Genomic DNA, 18,286 nt, shown 5'->3' with positions numbered 1-18,286 from the left:
CTTACGCCAGTTAGAATGGCAAAAATTGACAAGGCAAGAAACAACAATTGCTGGAGAGGATGTGGACAAAGAGAATCCCTCCTACATTGTTGGTGGGAATGCAGGTTGGTGCAGCCACTCTGGGAAACAGTGTGGAGGTCCCTTAAAAAGTTAAAAATTGAGCTACCCTATCACCCAGCCATTGCAATACTGGTATTTACCCCAAAGATACAGACGTAGTGAAGAGAAGGGCCATATGCACCCCAATGTTCATAGCAGCATTGTCCACAATAGCTAAATCGTGGAAGGAGCCGAGATGCCCTTCAACAGATGACTGGATTAAGAAGCTGTGGTCCATATATACAATGGAATATTACTCAGCTATCAGAAAGAACGAATTCTCAACATTTGCTGCAACATGGACGGCACTGGAGGAGATAATGCTAAGTGAAATAAGTCAATCAGAGAAAGACAATTTTCATATGATTTCTCTCATCTATGGAACATAAGAACTAGGAAGATCGGTAGGGGAAGAAAGGGATAAAGAAAGGGGTGGTAATCAGAACGGGGAACGAAGCATGAAAGACTATGGACTCTGGGAAACAAACTGAGGGCTTCAGAGGGGAGAGGGGTGGGGGAATGGGATAAGTTGGCGATGGGTGGTAGGGAGGGCACGTATTGCATGGTGCACTGGGTGTTATGCACAACTAATGAATCATCGAACTTTGCATCAGAAACCAGAGATGTACTGTATGATGACTAACATAATATAATAAAAAAACATTAAAAAAATAAAAATAAAATAAAAATAAGTGAATACTCAACAACGTGATTGAGTCACAACCGTCGTCCTTTACCTTATAGTCAGCGCCTCCTGAAGAAGCTGCCAAACAGATACTTTCCTGGTTTTTGTTTTTGTCTTGTCTTAAAAAAGAAAAAAACCACCCACCCCTCCCAAGGACAGGCAACATGTTAAGTAGAGGAAACTCTCTTTTAAAGCAAATTACTGAAATTCAGAAAGCTGTGCTATTACCAGGCAAAGGCCAAAAAGGTGGTTGGGAAGGTATGTCAAAGTAGTGAGGAGAAACAGGACCTTACTGTGAACAGTAGTTAATATAAAAATGAGAAGACAAAAGCTTCAAACAGATGCTTCCTACCTGGGGCAATTATGTTAATAGAAAATACTTGGGCAAAACCACTGTGAATTGGAGTAGGTTAGATGATTTCTGGGTGTCAAAAGAAAACCTATCTTGTTTAGGCTGATAGAACCTGGGTTAAAAATTACTGGAAAGAAGTTCTAATTGAAGAATAAATCTGGGAATTACAGTGCCCGCTGAAATGAGCTAGGTTGTACCTTCTTACCAAGAAACAATAAAATTACAGTAGCCAGATAAAATTAAAACAATAGAAATCCATGTGGAAGCACAGAGGAGCTACCAAGGCAGACAGGATTTGAAGAGCCAGATAGCAGCAAAATGAATGACACGTTGAGTTGAGCCTGAAATTCTACACCTGTTCTCCCCTCAAGGCACTTGCTGACACCAAAGTTGCACACACGGAGGCTGAGACACCAAGCAGAAAGCCCTGCTGCGGGGCAGAGAAGCTGAGCAGAGTCTTGGTCACTCTCAAGGGAATAACTGGGAGACGCAAACAGGAATTCAGAGGCAGTGGGGTAGCCGGGAGAGAAGGGAAATGCAGAGCAGTAAGGCTGGCAGTCTGAGTACAGAATTCTAGGCTGGTGGTTATTTACTCTCAGTGCCTTAAAAATGTCATTCCAGTAACTTCTACTTCTGTTGTTTCTGTCAACACTAAGGGTTGGCAAGGTCGTGCAGCACCTGGTACTCTCAGGCGCTGCTGGGGAGAGCATACATGGGTCCGCTCATTCTGGAACACCGCTAGATGGTATCCAGTAAGGCCAAAGCTCACATGCCACATGCCCAGCAACCCCCACCCCCCAGGACAGACCTAGCAGAAAGGCATACATAGCGTACCAAAACACATGTACAAGAATGCTCAAAACCCGGAGACAATCCAAATGTCCATCAAGAGTGGAAAGGATGACTTTGAGTATATGTACATCTGTGAGAATAACTCTGCGGCTCACGGAAACACGGAAGACTCTCACGTACAAAACGTGGGAAAGAAAGGAATACATTCTGTGATTCCATTTATATATAGTTCAATGAGACTAGTCGCAATTGTGTTACCTCTGGGAGAAGGGGTGTAATGACTGGGGGACCCTCGTGGCCTTCTGAAGCTGTTACTTAACATGGGTGACAGACATACTACCTGTTCACTTGCTGAAATTTCAGTGAGCTCAGCATCTACGATCTAGTCACTTTCTGGCATGGATGTTACACTTTAATTTTAAAATTTTTACTTTAAAAAAAGGAAGACTAAGACTTCCGTTTAGCAATATGACAAGATAGATCACCTAAACACCACTTCATTACATAGATGCCAGGAGTGTCAGATAACATATAGGAATACCGTCTGTGGATATACAAATGAAGCTCCTGAATGTAAGGGAAGTTCTAAGGGCCAACGCCAGGCTCTGAGTTCTCTACCCAGGATGGAGGTGGGGGCTGGGAGATGTTAACAGATAGACTATAGGAAGATGAGAAGCCTGGGGTCTTCATGGGGTTTAGGGCTAGAATAGAGACCCCTATAGAATGATAGAAACCTTGAAGGTCTATATCCTAACATTGCCTTAAAGAGAAAAAAAGAATCCACCGTAAGTAAAGTAAAACAGAAAGGCTGTCTGTCTCAGTCTGGGTTCCATATGGAAGAAGTCAACAATAAAGAAGTCTTTCCTGAAAATTTGTAACCGTGGGGCTTGTCTTCAGTTATGCTGGGGACCACAGTCGCATTTCCTGCTTATACCAGATAACAGATGTAAAAAGAGTCACCCAGTGTCATGCCCAGCTTTTTCTTCACTTCCACAGAAAAACTGTGAGCAGCGCAGAAGTTGGCGCCTAAAGGATACGTGTCCCTCTATCTGCAGATTCCTCCTGGTCTGATTCTGCATTGGCAGTAATTTCAAGTGAAGATTTTGCCTTAAAGGGAGGCATCTGCACTTCATAATCAAGAAGAAACATAAAAGCCTCGTCTGCTCAGGTGTCCTCTGCAGAATGAGCCTTTTCGAAAATTGTAATGTTTTTGACTTGACATTTCATTCCACAGACTCTTAATAAACACTGAGACAGCTCCCCCCACCCCAAGGTCTTTAACCTTGCACACAGGCAAAACCTTTGGATCTGAATGTGTACTATTAACTCTTGTCTTCTTTCACCAGTTCCCTTAACTGGTCCCTCATATAATATGATTTCAAGATCCTTTCTGATTTTAGTTATTGCATAGGAAGTGCTCAGAGACCAAAGACTAAATAGAAGCCAGCCAAGTGAAGCAATGAGAGCCAGCCCCCATGGAGGCTCTTAAATGCTCCTGTATGGTAGCAGGAATCTGTAAGTGCCAGAGGCAATAACAAAGTGACAGAGAAGAAAATACTTACATAACACACATTTCAAAGGTAAGAGTAATAGGGAACCTGAGTTAGCTAGAGGTGGCTGGCCAATGCCACCATTGCCCGACAGTGATTGTAGTTAGGACAAGGCTTTCTTGATGCTTATTTTGCCAAATGATGATTCATGACAAGTCTGCTGAATCTGTAAGCAAGCTTACCTCAGCTGCTAAAATACAATAGTCTCAGCATATATCCGTTTGAGTTCAGTTTTCAAAAATTCTTGAAACTTAGGTGATCCCCTAAGCAATTTGGAATGTGGGTTTATTCCATAGAGATAAGATTAAATACTTACATGAAATGGGGTTTTTTTTTTTTTGCTTTCAACAAGTTATTTTCACATCATTTCACACAGATAATTAAAACCTAGCTAAACATGTTACAAAATAAACAAAAACCCAGGAATATCACAGAAAGCCAGGAACTTTTTCCATAGCAGCTACCGAGCCTCCCTTTCTAAGGCTGTTGGTAGTCCTACAGTTGCTTCAAACTAACAATCAACAGAAAAAGTAAATCTAGGCTTAGTCAATAGTTTTCAGTAGTTAGACACAACTCAGAATTTAATGTAAGAATTATGACAATGTTTTCATCGTGAGAAAAATTTGGAGAAAGCTCAGGGTGAAAGATGGATGGCTCCTGGGAAGTGGGACTGGTCAAGAAGTAAGCTAAGTGTGGCTGCATCTCTTCTCAGGTTACAGCTTTAGTCCCCACTCCTTCCCTGACAGGTTCAAGGCCCCACAAAAATAATCAAGCTCCATTTCTTTGCTCCCACTATCCTCCGACGTGAACTAGTTGCTACGCCCAGTTTCGGTTTCTCCATGTGCAGTGAGCACACCTGGGAACGCGGTGGGGGGGCTTCCCAGAAGCCACGCCCTCCTCGACATTCTACTTCCGCTGCTGCCACGGGCTGTTGGCTCCTCCCAGTCCACGATGTGGTCCCTAGCCACCTCAGCCCCCGAAGAGCAATTGTTCCCCTAAGCTCCCACGGCATTGAATGTCATTCTTCATCTGGCACTTATTTTTGACATTTGATACGTCCAGATCTGATCTCTCCAGCTAACTGGGTGCTCCCTGAAAGAAGAAACCAGATTCCTATCTTTTGCTGCATAATCCCCTGAAAGGCCTGGCATGGTGGTTCTGTGTCATGAACCTCAGGGCATCACTTTCCATTTATCCTTAGAAATTTAAGGACAAAAAGATAAAAGTGGGAGGAAAGAAGGGAAAAAGAGAAATTGTGTGGACGCTGTGATTCTTTCAGATATCTGTACTTTGGAAGAATAGATTTCAACCTTTGAAGAAAGCACTAGAAGGGATTGTTCTCCTTTCCTGAGAGGAACTCAAGCAGAATGCTACCGGTCACCTGTTTTTCCTTTGTGATAGGGACATACTTGCCCACCATCAGACCTGGACTGGGCCTCTGTGAGATCTGGCCCAAAGCCTGAGAGCATCGGTTCACAATCCCTCCTTGTCCTCTGCGTCCTCTCTGCTATAGAGCAATGCCGAGAAAAGCACCTCCACGTGTCCTCTGCAGTGCCTCCGACTCGTGGCAACAGTTTCAAAAGCTCACCTGCCAGCTTTGTCCCTGCTGGAACCATCCCAAAGGTTACTGGCTACACAAGCAAACTATCCTATTCTTGTCCAGAGTCATTGTTTACAGTGGGTCTCAGATTTTGCTGCCTAGTAGAAGGACCCCAGGAGATTTCAGAAATCCTTAGGCTTAGCCACGCCCCACACTATTTACATATGAATCCCTGAGAATGGACGCAGGCCTCAGTGTTTTAAAATCTTCCCGGGTGATTTCAATGTGCCACCAAGTTTGAGAAGCAGTGGTTAAACTAAGTCCAGTAGCAACCTACCCAAATGTTCATTCTGTAGGGGTAATGTTAGAAAAACACTGGTTTAGTCCAAAACAAACACATGACTGCAGAAGGCACTGCGGACAGGAGTTATCTTTGATTACCAGGATGGTGGGATAGCTAGCTTGTGATTAAGCCAATCTTTAGTATCTCCATGTTTTTCTCTTCCCTATGGTCATTTGGGACCCCATTAGCATCTCTACCTAAAAGTAAACAAGAGGAAGTTGGTTGAAAATGACAACTGTACATTTCACTTTCTATTATTGGGGAGAGAAGCTCCCAGTGGTTCTTGCCCCTGAATGTTCGTTAGAATCACCTGTGATATTTAAATCCACCCACCAGGGCAGGGCCCTCATCTCAGAGATGCTGGCTCAAGTCTGTAGTTGCATTTCTTATCACTGGTCTCCAGACCAGCAGCATCTGTATCACCTGGGAATTCCTTAGGAATGCAAATTCTCAGACCCCATCACAGACTTACTGAATCAGGAATGGGGCAAGGGTGGGGGCAGGAATCTATGTTTTAATAAGCCCTCCAGGGAATGCTGATCATGCTAGAGTTTGAGGACCACTGGCCTAGGGAAGACACAGTTTCCAGCAATTTTGAAGAGATGCACAGGTGTTTCTACTGGGTAGCCTAGGTGGAAGTTGATGGGTTAAATAGTATGGGCTTGGGCAGCTGACACCTGTCTCTTAATTTCACTTTCCACCTTCTCCCGATGTCCAGTCTTCCATGGGAGACAGGGTGCCTTTCACTAGGTCACATACATGTTTCACTTTTTATTAATTATATATAGTTTTTATTAACAGTACAAATAGCCCAATTTTTAGGGTAAGTGGGAGAGCTCCTGCATCATATTAAAAAATAATACATTTGGTGTTGATGTATTCAGTCATTTTAAAAACTGGATTAAATCATCAGTTAAACCTATCTAACTACTCACTCAAACATTTGTCAATTAAATGCTCTGTCCTTATCATCTCCCCATCAAATGGACTTTGCTCCAAAATTAAAACAGCCAATTAATAGTGACTCCATAGCCAAATATAACCATCTTTTTTATTCAAGAGGATAAAAGAGATGTGAATGTGAATGTGAAGCCCCCACTTCATTTTGAAGTGGGCCTCTGGGTCAAAATTTCATGCTTCAGTTGGGCATCCATCTCATCCTTCAAAAAGAACTTAATAGTTTAAAAAGCTCAGGGTGTTTTTTTTTGGTGCAGTGATGGCATTTAGAATTCTAGCTTTCATACACTCTCAGGATAGAAGCCTCTGGCAAGATATGTAAAATAAATGGGATCTTTGTATGAACATCAATTCGTCCTTGACATAAAGGAAGTTACTATGCAATGACTAACGCTTCAAAAAGTGGCCAGCAGGCTGGTTGTTCTCTTCTTGTCCTGCATGTGGCTGGGCCTCGGGGTGGGAAGGGGCACTTACCTCTTTTGGCACTCCAGTGATGCTTCATGAGAAGGGGGGGGCAATCCCATGATGAGTTTATGTCTCTAAAAACCTTTGATGAGAAGTTGATGACAAAAGATCTACTAATAGTCTAAGACAAGAGAAGTGGTTGAGATTGCAAGCATGCATCTATCTATGTGTCAAAGTCAACAAGGCTGTTCACTCACGGGCAGCTCTGGGCACCCCAATCTGCCTACTGAGAGTTTACCTCGAGGACAGTAAATGTCTGGAGCCCATCGGTTGCACTCATAATTGTCCGCTGCCTTTTCACAGGTGAAACACTTAAATCCACCAGGATATGGTGTGGCTAGAAAAAGGATCAAGAAAAACGATTAATTTTTTTAGACTGAGCACAGAATCCTGAAGTTAGACATTTTCATTTTTTAAAAAGAATTCTCAAAACAGCCTGACAGTTTCTTAAAAAGCTAAACATGAAACTATCATGACTCAGCAATTGCATTCTTGGTCGTTTATCTCTGAGAAATGAAAACTAATATTCACACAAAAACCTGTATGCGAATGTCCACAGCAATTTCAACTGTAATAGCCAAAAACTGGAAACAATTCAGAAGTCCTTCAATGAATGAATGGTTAAACACACCGGGGTATCTCCACATTATGGGATACTAGCAATAAAAGTGAACTATTAATATATTTAGGAACTTGGGTGAATTTCCAGGGAACTATTTGAAGTGAAAAAAAAAGAATCCCCAAAGGTTATATACTGTATGATTCCATTTATATAACATTTTAAAAATGACAACATTTTAGAAATGGAGGAAAGATTAGTGGTTGCCGGCAGTTAGGGATGGCAGTGGTTGGGGGCAGGGTGAGAGAAGGTGGAGGGGAGGCCAACAGGAGGAATTCTTGTACTGCTGAAACTGTCGTGTCTTGACTTGGTGGTGGACACATAAACTTACCCAGGTGAGAAAACTGTGTAGAACTAAATACACACACATACAAATGAACACAAGAAAGTTGGGGAAGTCTGAATAAGAAATAATAACATTATATCAATGTTAATAACCTGGTTGTGATACTATTCTATAGTTTTTCAAAATGTTACCATTGGGGGAAAGTGAGTAAAGTGAACACGGGATCTCCCTATGTTACTTCTTATAAATGTACAATTATCCCAATAAAAATTTCAATTAGAAATAGGCACTCTAGATTTCCCATGATTTACTCTTACGTTTCAACTTCTACAGACATGTCAATATGTAAACATAAATATTAGGTTGAATCATTAGAAATTGCTTTGTGTTTGACCATTTTTGAACTATAAAAGTAGCAATATCTCTGGTTCAATCTGATATTTTTATCTGGTTGACTTGACATGGTTAAGAATCCCTAGAGATGGACAGGGTGCCTGGTGGCTCAGTCGGTTAAGCGTCTGCCTCTGGCTCAGGTCATGATCCCAGGGTCCTGGATAGAGCCCTGCCTCGGGCTCCCTGCTCAGTGGGGAGCCTGCTTCTCTCTCTCCCTCTGCCTGCTGCTCCTCCTGATTGTTCTCTCTCTCTCTCTCAAATAAATAAAATCTTTAAAAAAAGAAGAAGAAAGAAACCCCAGAGATGGTAAGTATCAGCTAAGAAAAGAGTCTTCTTTACTAAAATCTACACTGTGCAGAGGTGACCCTCCCAAGGGCTGTCTCGGGCCCGTATCCAGTGTCTCACGGGGCAGCACGCTGAGGACACCGGGTGGATGTGGAGGCCCTCTAGGCCTCTAGCTCAGCTCGAGCCTGAGGGATGCGCAATTCCAGGAAGACCTTCCTAGCCCTTCCACTCCCCACCCCGGAACGGCCCCTTCCTGCCTTCTGAAGAGACTGTCCTCTAGGTGCTTGTATCTTTGCCTTCATTTGTGCTCAGGCAGAGAGGTGTCCGGTGAGAGGCACGCTCTAGACCGTGTCCTGCACACGCAAGGCCTGGTGGGCATCTAAGGAGGAGCCTCCACAAAGAATGTCAGGCTGCCAGGAATGCCCGGAATGCCAGGGGTGTCTGTCCTTTTCACTGATGTGCTTTGACTTGCTGCTTATCAACTTAGAGTTTTGCCTTTCATAAACAGAACTTTCACATTTTTCTTTCTAATTTGTAAAATTACCTGGCCTCTTTGAAAACTACAGACCCTGAAACACTTCATCTGCAGGAGCCAACCGTTCTCCCTTGCAGAGGGCTGAGCCTGCGCGTCCCACCGGTGGAAATAATCATCTCAGGGCAAATCGCTTTGCCCACATGGAACCAATTAAGTATGTTATCAAAAATAAATGAAGGAGGAGCAGCAGCTTAAGGCCAAAATTATGGGCCAGCTTTAACTTTGATTTTCACCTTGCGTGGGATATTTGCCATCCTTGAACTTGCTTGCAACGTGTCCCGGAGCTGACTGACAACGTCCAGAAACTAACAGGATCCAAACTCATGAACTGTCTAAAAAAGACAAGTAACTGCACCTTTTTAGAGGCCAACTATGTTCCCCCAAGTAGCTGGCGACTCAAATTCCGAAACCTACTGATCATGAGTGCACAGCCTGCCTTAAAACGTGAGGACACAAAGCAGCTTCGACATAGCCACGTTGCCCAATAAGGGAATTTCACTATGCGGATACACGCTCTCTCCATCATACAGTTATAGCAAAACAGGAGTAAACTATTTTGTAAGACTACACACAAATAATATTTATATCTCCACATCCTGCCCTCTAGATAGGTGGTTTACATTTGAATTGAAAGATTCTACTTAGATAAGTACATGCCTGAAGAATTTAAAACAAACAGGTTCTTTTTTTTTTTAAGATTTTATTTATTTGAGAGAGAGAGCATGCACATGAGTTGAGAGAGGGGGAGAGGGAGAGGGAGAAGGAGATGCAGACTCTTCCCTGAGCAGAGAACCTGACATGGGGCTCGATCCCAGGACCCTGAGATCATGACGGTAGGCAGCTAAGTGCTTAACCGACTGAGCCACCCAGGCACGCTGACAAACAGGTTCTTAAATTCTAAAGCCACTCCATCTTCTTATGGACACTCAAATTAGCTTATTTTGACAAATACTGTTATGAGAAAACCCATACAAAATATTTTAGAAAACTGTCCTATTGGGTACATGAAAAAAGTAGTTTCACTATCAATTTAAAAATAGGTAATATATAAGTTGGTTTAAAAGAAGAACTTTAAAACAGCTTGTAAAATTTGAAGGGTTATCAAAGTAAGAGTTTGGGGGGTAAAAAGATGTAAATGATTTGTCACAGAAAAGTGTTTCTCAAAAGGTGATCATCGTCCCCACGGTTTACGACGGCAAGCTCGCTGTACCACTTCAGCCCGTGCGAGTAATTCACGAGAGCAGCCAATTTTATCCGTCTGTCACTACAGCCAGTAAAACTTTTCGCTGGAATGTGGGATTAGTTATTCCTGGAAACGTTCCCATCAAAGCGATAAATTAAGAACTCTGAACGAAGATGGATGATCCAGCCACTACAAGAATAAACTTACTGAGAACCTCGAACTAATAAGTCGTAGTGTTCCCAAATTTGGATTATTTAACAGACTCTTCAAAATGATCTTTTGCAAAACTAGTGATATATTATATTAAGTACTGTCATTTCTTACACAAGGGAGGCCTGGACTCTGAAGTTAATCCAAAGTACATCAAAATTTAAACAGGAATAGGAGCTCAAACACTACAGTAGCAAAATGAAGCTTTTGTTTCAAATCTTAGATCTGTGAACGTGTTTATCAGCACATGTCACTGACAATTAACCAAATGATCTCCTTTTCAATGAATTTTACTTTTAAATCTACAACTTCATATCTGTGCGAGTCTCAACCCCAACAGTCTAATATTTGCTGATAGGAACTTGTGTTTGCATCTCGGTTGGTTGTACTGATCAGTGAATAATCACACTCTTTTCAGTGACGAATCTCTCCAAACAGACTGTTTTAAGTGGCTAGTTATAGCACAATACCAAGTAAATGGTTAAATTCTTCCCTCTGGAAAAATTTCACCAAAACTAAGGTCTACAGATGAGCAACGGTCTCCAGTAACTTGCTAATTGATACTGCATGTGATAAAGAAGTTCTTTTTTTAAAAGGAAGGAACAAGGTTCCTAAGAGATGTGTTATTTTCTTCTTTGTTACTTCAAAGCATTTCAGGGCAAGGAGAGTTTCAAATCGTCATGGCCTCAGCTGTGAATGAATCTAACTTGGCTCTTGATCACAGAGTTAATAAGCTTAGTATCCTGTATTTCAGGGCATAAGTCCTTGGTCCCTCAAGAGTAGGTGATTGTAAAGAAAAAAAGAAACGTCCAAGTGCCCAGTTGCTTCCTGTAATACAATCTGTCCATTAGAGTTCCACGGTCGGCCGTGGTTCAACTGACTATGATTCATTTGTAAGGCAATGGAAGAGATTTCATCTTTGTTTCCATCTCTTGGAACTTTGGCCTGCACAAAGGCCTTCAGTTATCAAAACTGTGGTGAGGAGAGAATCCTGTTTTAAAATGCATGCTGCTACAGAATGCATCCAAACTTGTTTTATTCTTGCCAAATTAATTCCCATTGTTTTTGGAAACTGGATGCAACCCTAAAATTTCTAGAAATCTAATAAATTGATCTTCCTTCTGAGTTCATCTAGCAACAACATATTGTCAGTATAACTTGAATACTATGAACATATTTCTGACAGAAATGCATTTTCTGGTACCTTTCTAGATCGTGCCCTTACTCACTAAGACTTAGGTAGCATAGAATTACGAAGGAACTTCTTTGGCTCACTATCTGGAGGTAAGCAGGCCCTCTGCAGGGATATAGCTCTTTGTTCCATGTGATTAAGGAAAAACTCAGAATATGCAACCAGAGGAAAACTGGATTTCTCAGGAAAGGTTTCTGTTATAAGCAAAGAAATGGAGGCCAAGAACAGGTTGCAACCACTTAGGGTGTTAAATTCTGCTATCTCGTCTGACGTCTGGAAACCAAATAAGTCACTCCATTTCTTTGAATACTAACTCCTGTTTTGAAGGTTTTATTAGTCTTAGGTATTTTAATCATAGGGTGGGAAGAAATTCATCATTTTTCAAATGAAAAAGAAAAGCATACAAATTATAGAAAAGAATGTTATCGAGGACAATGCCTCAAGTTTGAAAGCCATAAAATTGATTTTTTTCTAAAGGTTAGAAACTTCAAATATTAGGGAACCAGAGGGTGCCTGGCTGACTCAGCTGGTACAGCCTGCAATTCTTGATCTCGGGGTTGTGAGTTTGAGCCCCACATTGGGTGTAGAGATTACTTAAAAACAAAATCTTTAAAAACAAACAAAAAAATAGAAAAATTAGAGAACCAGAGATTAAAGGAGATTAGTCATGGGATGTTGAACTCTCCCCACCAGGGTTTCAATCTCACCCCACTTACGATCTCTGAGGGCTCTTTGTGGCCCATGGGACATGAGTTTATTTGCCTGGTGTGGAAAACTTGTGTGTCTCAACATCTCTGGCATCATTTATTTCTCCTTGGGTAGGTTCTGAGCTGTATCTAACATTAATGGAATCTGGCTCACTCGCTGACCCCAGGAAAGCTGTTTGTGCCTCCATCCACAAAGTGAGGCGATTATATTAATAATTCAAAATCAAAATAATCCCCCTCTTCCCTCATCTATTTTTTATGGTCTCTGTTCTACAGAAACCTGCTTATTTGTAGAGAGATCACTCCATCTAAACCTAGTCTGGTGGGGGCTGCTCAGGGCCGAGGAACATGACCTTTTAAAAAATCAAAGTGTAAAAACAAGCAAACAAACATCAAAAACTTCTGCAATAGTGCAGAGAAATGTGAAGTAGGAACTGTTGACAGTAACTTCAATCCCGCAAGAATTTTTACGCCCCATGACCAGTCACGGAGACTAAGAACTCAGCCCAGAGCTGCTGGTGAATCATTAATGTATAATCTAGCCTAGAAATGACATCCTCAAACTTCTATACCTCAAAATCATATCAGAAAACCCCACCAATTCTTTCTATTCTTTACTGGTGAGGGTGTATAACAGCAGTAAGTCTGACGGAACTATCAGCTGCCTGGCGAATGTATATTTGGAGTTAAAAAATCAGGGGGACATATTTTCAGCAACCTCAGTTTACCATCTAAGCCAATTACAACATCATAAGCAATGAATACCCAATTGCCTATGATGTATGTGCCTAGTATCTTATGGATAGTATTTCTAGTCCACAAAATAATGCCACAGGGTGTGTATTATGTCATCCGCTCTAGAAATGTAGCACTCAACACTTAACAAGATGCCTCTAATATCCATTGAGCATTTACTCTGGCTCATACGCTGCTAGGTGGTCTGCACGTGTTCCTTGATTTAACCTTCACAGAGTTAGGGAATTTGTTTCAAACCAGAAGGCTACAAAGCAGTTGAGCTAGCCACAGACCCAAGATCCAAATCCCTGTGCATTCTTTGGAACACCTCTCTCATCTAAACCAGAACACACACACATTAAGTATTCTAACCATGTGGAGATGAAGGGGCCTAAGTGGCTGCCTCCACTTGGACTATAAGATCTTCAAAAGCAAGAACTATGTTTTATTTGCCTTGATACCTCCCATGCCTATCACAACACTGGACACACAGTAGACACGCAAAAAATGTTTGCTGAACAGAACATTGTAAAAGAGTAACGTACCTCAGGGCAAATGCTAAAGGTTAAAATGTACCCAACACACCCAGCTCTCTCCACCATGGGGGACATGCAGAAGATGACTCAAACAGAGATAAAAGAGAGAAGATCAATACAGAGACGGAGACCAAAAAAGGAAGTAAAACTGCTGCGTTTCCCAATGTGTGATCCTTAGAACACCACCAGTAACAGAAGCACCTGAAATTCTTGCTAAAAGCAAAAATTCAGGGGTACAGTCCCAGATACGTGCAATCAGACACTCCAGGGAAGGGATCTGGGTACCAACGTTAGTATGCACTCCCTAGATGATTCTTAAACACAGGAAACCAAAAGGGATAGGGAATAGGAAGTTGTGGGAGGCCAATCACACTGAAACTGAGAATCTGATGCACAGACAGGAAGACCAGCTATTATCTTGCCTCTAAAGGACTGATCTTTGACAAACACCTCTGTCCTGGGACATGCCGGTTCACTTTGATAACTGACTGAGAGCTGGCACGAGTTAAAGGGAAGGGTGTTCAGAACCAGAGCGACTGTGCTGGGGACAGAGAAAACAAGCCTTAACGATTGGCCTTGAAATAAAAAAACAAACGCCCTATAAAAAGGTGAGAGTAAAACACACATCTTTGTGAGCACCTGCACCCCCAATTAAGTCAGCCAAGGTTTCCCCTGCAGAAGGCTGGGGACAGAAGGCTGACTTGTCCCCTCCGTTTTCCAATCACATCTTAGTCAAAGTAAAGTGACATTTCTGCGGTAACGAGAACAGAGTCTTACTTGAAGGATGGAGGTACACAATGTCTTTTACTGTGAAGTCTCGAGACTGAGCAGCTTTCAGACAATCAGCCAGCAGGCTCAGGAGCAGCAGCCAGGCCAGGGCAGGGCCAGGTTCCATGGCAGACCGAGGCGTCACTCATACAGGGGGCCCGGGAGCCAGAACTTGGGACCACGGGAGGGAACTCGCACCTGAAATATGAAGCAAGACTCATCTCAGTGTCCAACTCGAGGAAACCGTGGGAGACTTGGCAGAGCTCCTGTGCTGGGAGAATGGGCTCGGGGCAGACAGGGAGCCAAAGGCACAAGGAAGTGGGGAGGCATGGAGAGAAACCTTATAAATGGTCATTTTAGAGCACTTAGAACGTTCCGGCCGCCATCTATGCTTAATCAGGTAGGTAAAGCTACACGGGCAGCAGTCCCCTCTCATATCAGCAGAGATGGTGTCAAGAGAGATTGGATTTTAATGAAATCCAGGTACTTTTGCCAGGAGGCCAGGGGATGTCTGCCAGAATGCAACAATAAGTAAGTCAGGTCCAAAAGATCGAGAGCATTTCCTTGATAGTAGAGAAGGCCAGGTATGAGAGTGTGGCCTTCCTGGGTCATGGTGCCCAAGAAAACCTATACAGGGTAGGCAGGAAAAAAAGAAAGAAAGAAAGAAATGTAGGTAAATTGGCCTCTCCCAAAACAAAAAGTATCTTTACAGCTCAAAATCTCCTTAACGTAACTAACAGTATTGGCGTGTGCTGTTGAAGCCCTTTCCGTTGATCAATTAATTCCCCCAACAACCCCATGAGGGAGGCACTACTATCACCCCATTTTGAGTCAACTGAAGTCCAGCCGATAAGTTGGTTCGAACCGAGACAGTCTGGCCACTGAATCCACATTTGTAAATGGGAGGTGTTACTCTGTTCTTCCAAAGACTGATTCAAGGTATATAAACTTAAACAGATCAAACGAGGTTAAAGTATCACTGTGGCACTAAGCAGTCATCATTGTATTCTTCATTCCGGTTCTGCCCTTTTCAATTAAAATCCAGAGCCGTAGAATCTTTTACCAGGGTTGAACTGTCCAGCTTACGAAGAACGTAGATTTATAACTTAATTTATATGTGCTATTTGCTTGCCACCTTATTGCTTTCCTATAGAAACTGTATCTCACGTTCTACTCTTTTGCAAATGCCATCATTCTATTGCCCACACAAGGGGTCACGTTAGACATGCATTTTAAACAGGCAGAAAAAAACACCAGTTGGACATTTTGTTTACAAATTTTAATACGACTATTCAATGAGATTTTTTTAAAGCATGACAAAATAATCTTATAATTATTTTGTCAAAATAAATAGATCAAGAGTAAATACAAAACAAAATCAATAGAGAAAATCAATATGGACTAATCAGATATTAATTTTTATAGAAGCAGGATAGAAAGTATAAAAATGAATACAGAAACTAGAACACTCTAAGGATCTCAGAAGTAGACACAACTATTGACACGATATAAGTAATTTTTCAAAATTATACAATAGGAAAATATTAGCTGAATAGTATTCTGATAACTTAATTAAAAACTGGGAAGATTAACCAAAACCAAATACACAATTCACTCACATTAACTCCAGATGGACTGATGCGTTCATTATTTTTTAAAAATAGACAAACTATTAGGAAATAAGAGTGGAACTCTTATCACCCGGTAGCGGCTTGATGATGCCAGCCTTGCCAATTTCATGCTCACTCCCCATCTTCTGCTTACATTTGGTTGCCCGGGGGGAATGCACATTCCAGAAGGGAATGAGCTGCTTGTTTCCTTAGTAAGTGTGACTGCCAGGCACTGTGCTAGGCACTTGTTTAAAAGATATGATGAACAAACCCATACTAATGTTATTTTTCGTTTGCCAGGTGACAGAGACAAACATAATCTCATCTTCAATGAATCTAGTGGTGCTTCATTTTACACCCACCCTGGCCAGCTGGGGTTGCAGCTGAGGAAGGAATCTGCCCTGCTTCAGCAGCCCCCGGCTCCCCACAGCCGAGCCCAGGGTGAGAGGGGAGGCGAGGAAAGCTATCTGGTTTTCTTTCGATACAACCTAACATTAAATATCAACTAGCTGCCAACCTAGGTTCTTCGTAATGTGAAACTTGCTGTCAGCACCAGTACTTCCCGTGCACCAAACAATGCAAGCAGCACGCTTTTATTAAAGCGTCCCTCGACCACAGTATTCCTTCCCATTACTGACTGAAAGGTCTCCCTCTGCACGGTACTAGTATTAAGCAGTATGCATTATTTCATGTCATCTGAAATGAAACGTACCCAGCCACGAGCCTTCATTGCACAGCACGCGTGTACTACTATGTGTGAGTAATGGACAGAAGTGACGGCTAGACGCCTGGATTCGAAACCTCGCTCCAACACTTTCTTGCTGTGCAAACTTGAGCCAGTTACTTAACCACTCTGTGCCTCAGTTTTCTCATCTGCAAAATGAGGATAATACTACCTACCTCAAAATTTTGAGAATGATGTGAAGTAACAGAGTAAAGCACTAAGAACAGTGTCTGTCACACAGGAAATCTGTGTAATATTTCCTAACATTTTTACTATTATCATTTTGTTCAAAATAGAGTTTAAAAGTCAATGTAGTTTTCTGAGTCAAGGTAACTATGAAGTAAATGTTGTGCTATAAGTGAAAGTAAATATGGTGCCATGAATTTGGGTTCAACACACAGCTCCCCTTCCTTAAATCAAAGAAACAGAACAATTTCTGGAACTACTGGAAATCCACACATCTCTTTCACCCCAACATCTGCCCCATGGCTAGCCAGGCAGGGGCAGAGCAGCTGGGAGACGGGGCGGGTACCTTCTGCCACCGACATCTTCATACCGCAGAGGCTCCCGCAGACCCAGGTGACTTCCTGCCATCCTTCAGCCACGAAGCAAACAGATGGGCGATGCCCGTCTACACTCTCCCCATGTCGCCCCCAAGCTACTCTATACGTATGGCCCATGCTCCACCTTTACCTATCCGCATTAGATTGTACTTGTGTAGAAGATGTCGAGAGAGCACGGGTCAAGGGCACACCATCTTATACCCCTTTGAAGGCGCATGTCTCCGAAGTCGTGTCCTCACACGTGTTTAATGTAGAATTTCCAAATTCTTAAAGTAACTGAAACTTTATGACCCCAATACATTTACTCATGAAATTGTTCCTTCTTTAGAAAAAAAGGAAATATGGACTTTCGAGGCTTATATATGATTAGAAGAAGGACTGAGAGGATAGATACCACAATGGTTTAGGATTTCTGATAATTTTCATGTTCTTCTTTTTGCTTCACTTGTAGGCTCAGAAATTTCTGATCAGCGTGTATTACTTCAGTAGAGTGTTTTTGTATATTCGTAGTATTGTATAACCCATCCCCTAGTCCAGACCATCTCCATCACCCCTCCAGAACTCCTGTATCACTAGCAGCCACTCCCAATTCCCTTCTCTTCCTAACCCTGGCAACCACTGCTCTACTTTCTGTCTCTATGGATTTGCCTATTGGGAACGTTTTAATTCAACAGAATCATACAACATATAGCCTCTTGTGTATGGCTTCTTGCAGTTGGTGTAATGTTTTCAAGAGTCATCCATGCAGTAGCATGAATGCAGACATATTCCTTTTTGCGGCTGAATAATATTTCATGATATGGATATAACACGTATGTTTATCCATTCATTGGTTGATGGGCATTTGAGTGGCCTCCACTTTTTGACTACTAGAAATAAAGCTGCTCTAACATTCATGTTCACACTTTTGGGTGAACATATGTCTTCAGTTTTCTTGGGTATATACCTAAGAGTGGGATTGCAGGGTTTTATGATAACTTTGGGTTTAACTTGAGGAACTGCCAAAGTTTTCTACAGTGGCTGCACCATTTTACATTCTTATTGGCAGAATACCAGTGTTCCAATTTCTCCACATCCTTACCAATCCTTATGTTCATTAATTTTTTTTTATCATAGCCTAGTGAGCGTGAAGTGGTATCTCATTGTGGTTTTGATTT

General features: G+C 42.1%; 1 protein-coding gene across 5 annotated transcripts in view; it reads right to left on the bottom strand.

The window, feature by feature from the left end:
- Positions 1-18,286, bottom strand: part of LYPD6 (LY6/PLAUR domain containing 6) — a 123,709-nt gene that overhangs the window by 12,465 nt on the left and 92,958 nt on the right. For all 5 annotated transcript variants that reach the window (XM_034654560.1, XM_034654559.1, XM_034654558.1 and 2 more), the window contains 2 exons: positions 14,242-14,430; positions 7,022-7,120 (listed from right to left, as the gene is read on the bottom strand). In XM_034654560.1, the coding sequence (XP_034510451.1) occupies positions 7,022-7,120; positions 14,242-14,359 (217 nt within the window). In that variant the 5' untranslated portion in view covers positions 14,360-14,430. The remainder of the gene's footprint in view (positions 1-7,021; positions 7,121-14,241; positions 14,431-18,286) is intronic.

Source organism: Ailuropoda melanoleuca, chromosome 2 (genome assembly GCF_002007445.2).
Source record: "Ailuropoda melanoleuca isolate Jingjing chromosome 2, ASM200744v2, whole genome shotgun sequence".
Lineage (NCBI taxonomy): Eukaryota > Metazoa > Chordata > Mammalia > Carnivora > Ursidae > Ailuropoda > Ailuropoda melanoleuca.
Note: the sequence above shows the minus strand (reverse complement) of the source record. Positions and strands in the feature narration are given on the sequence as shown.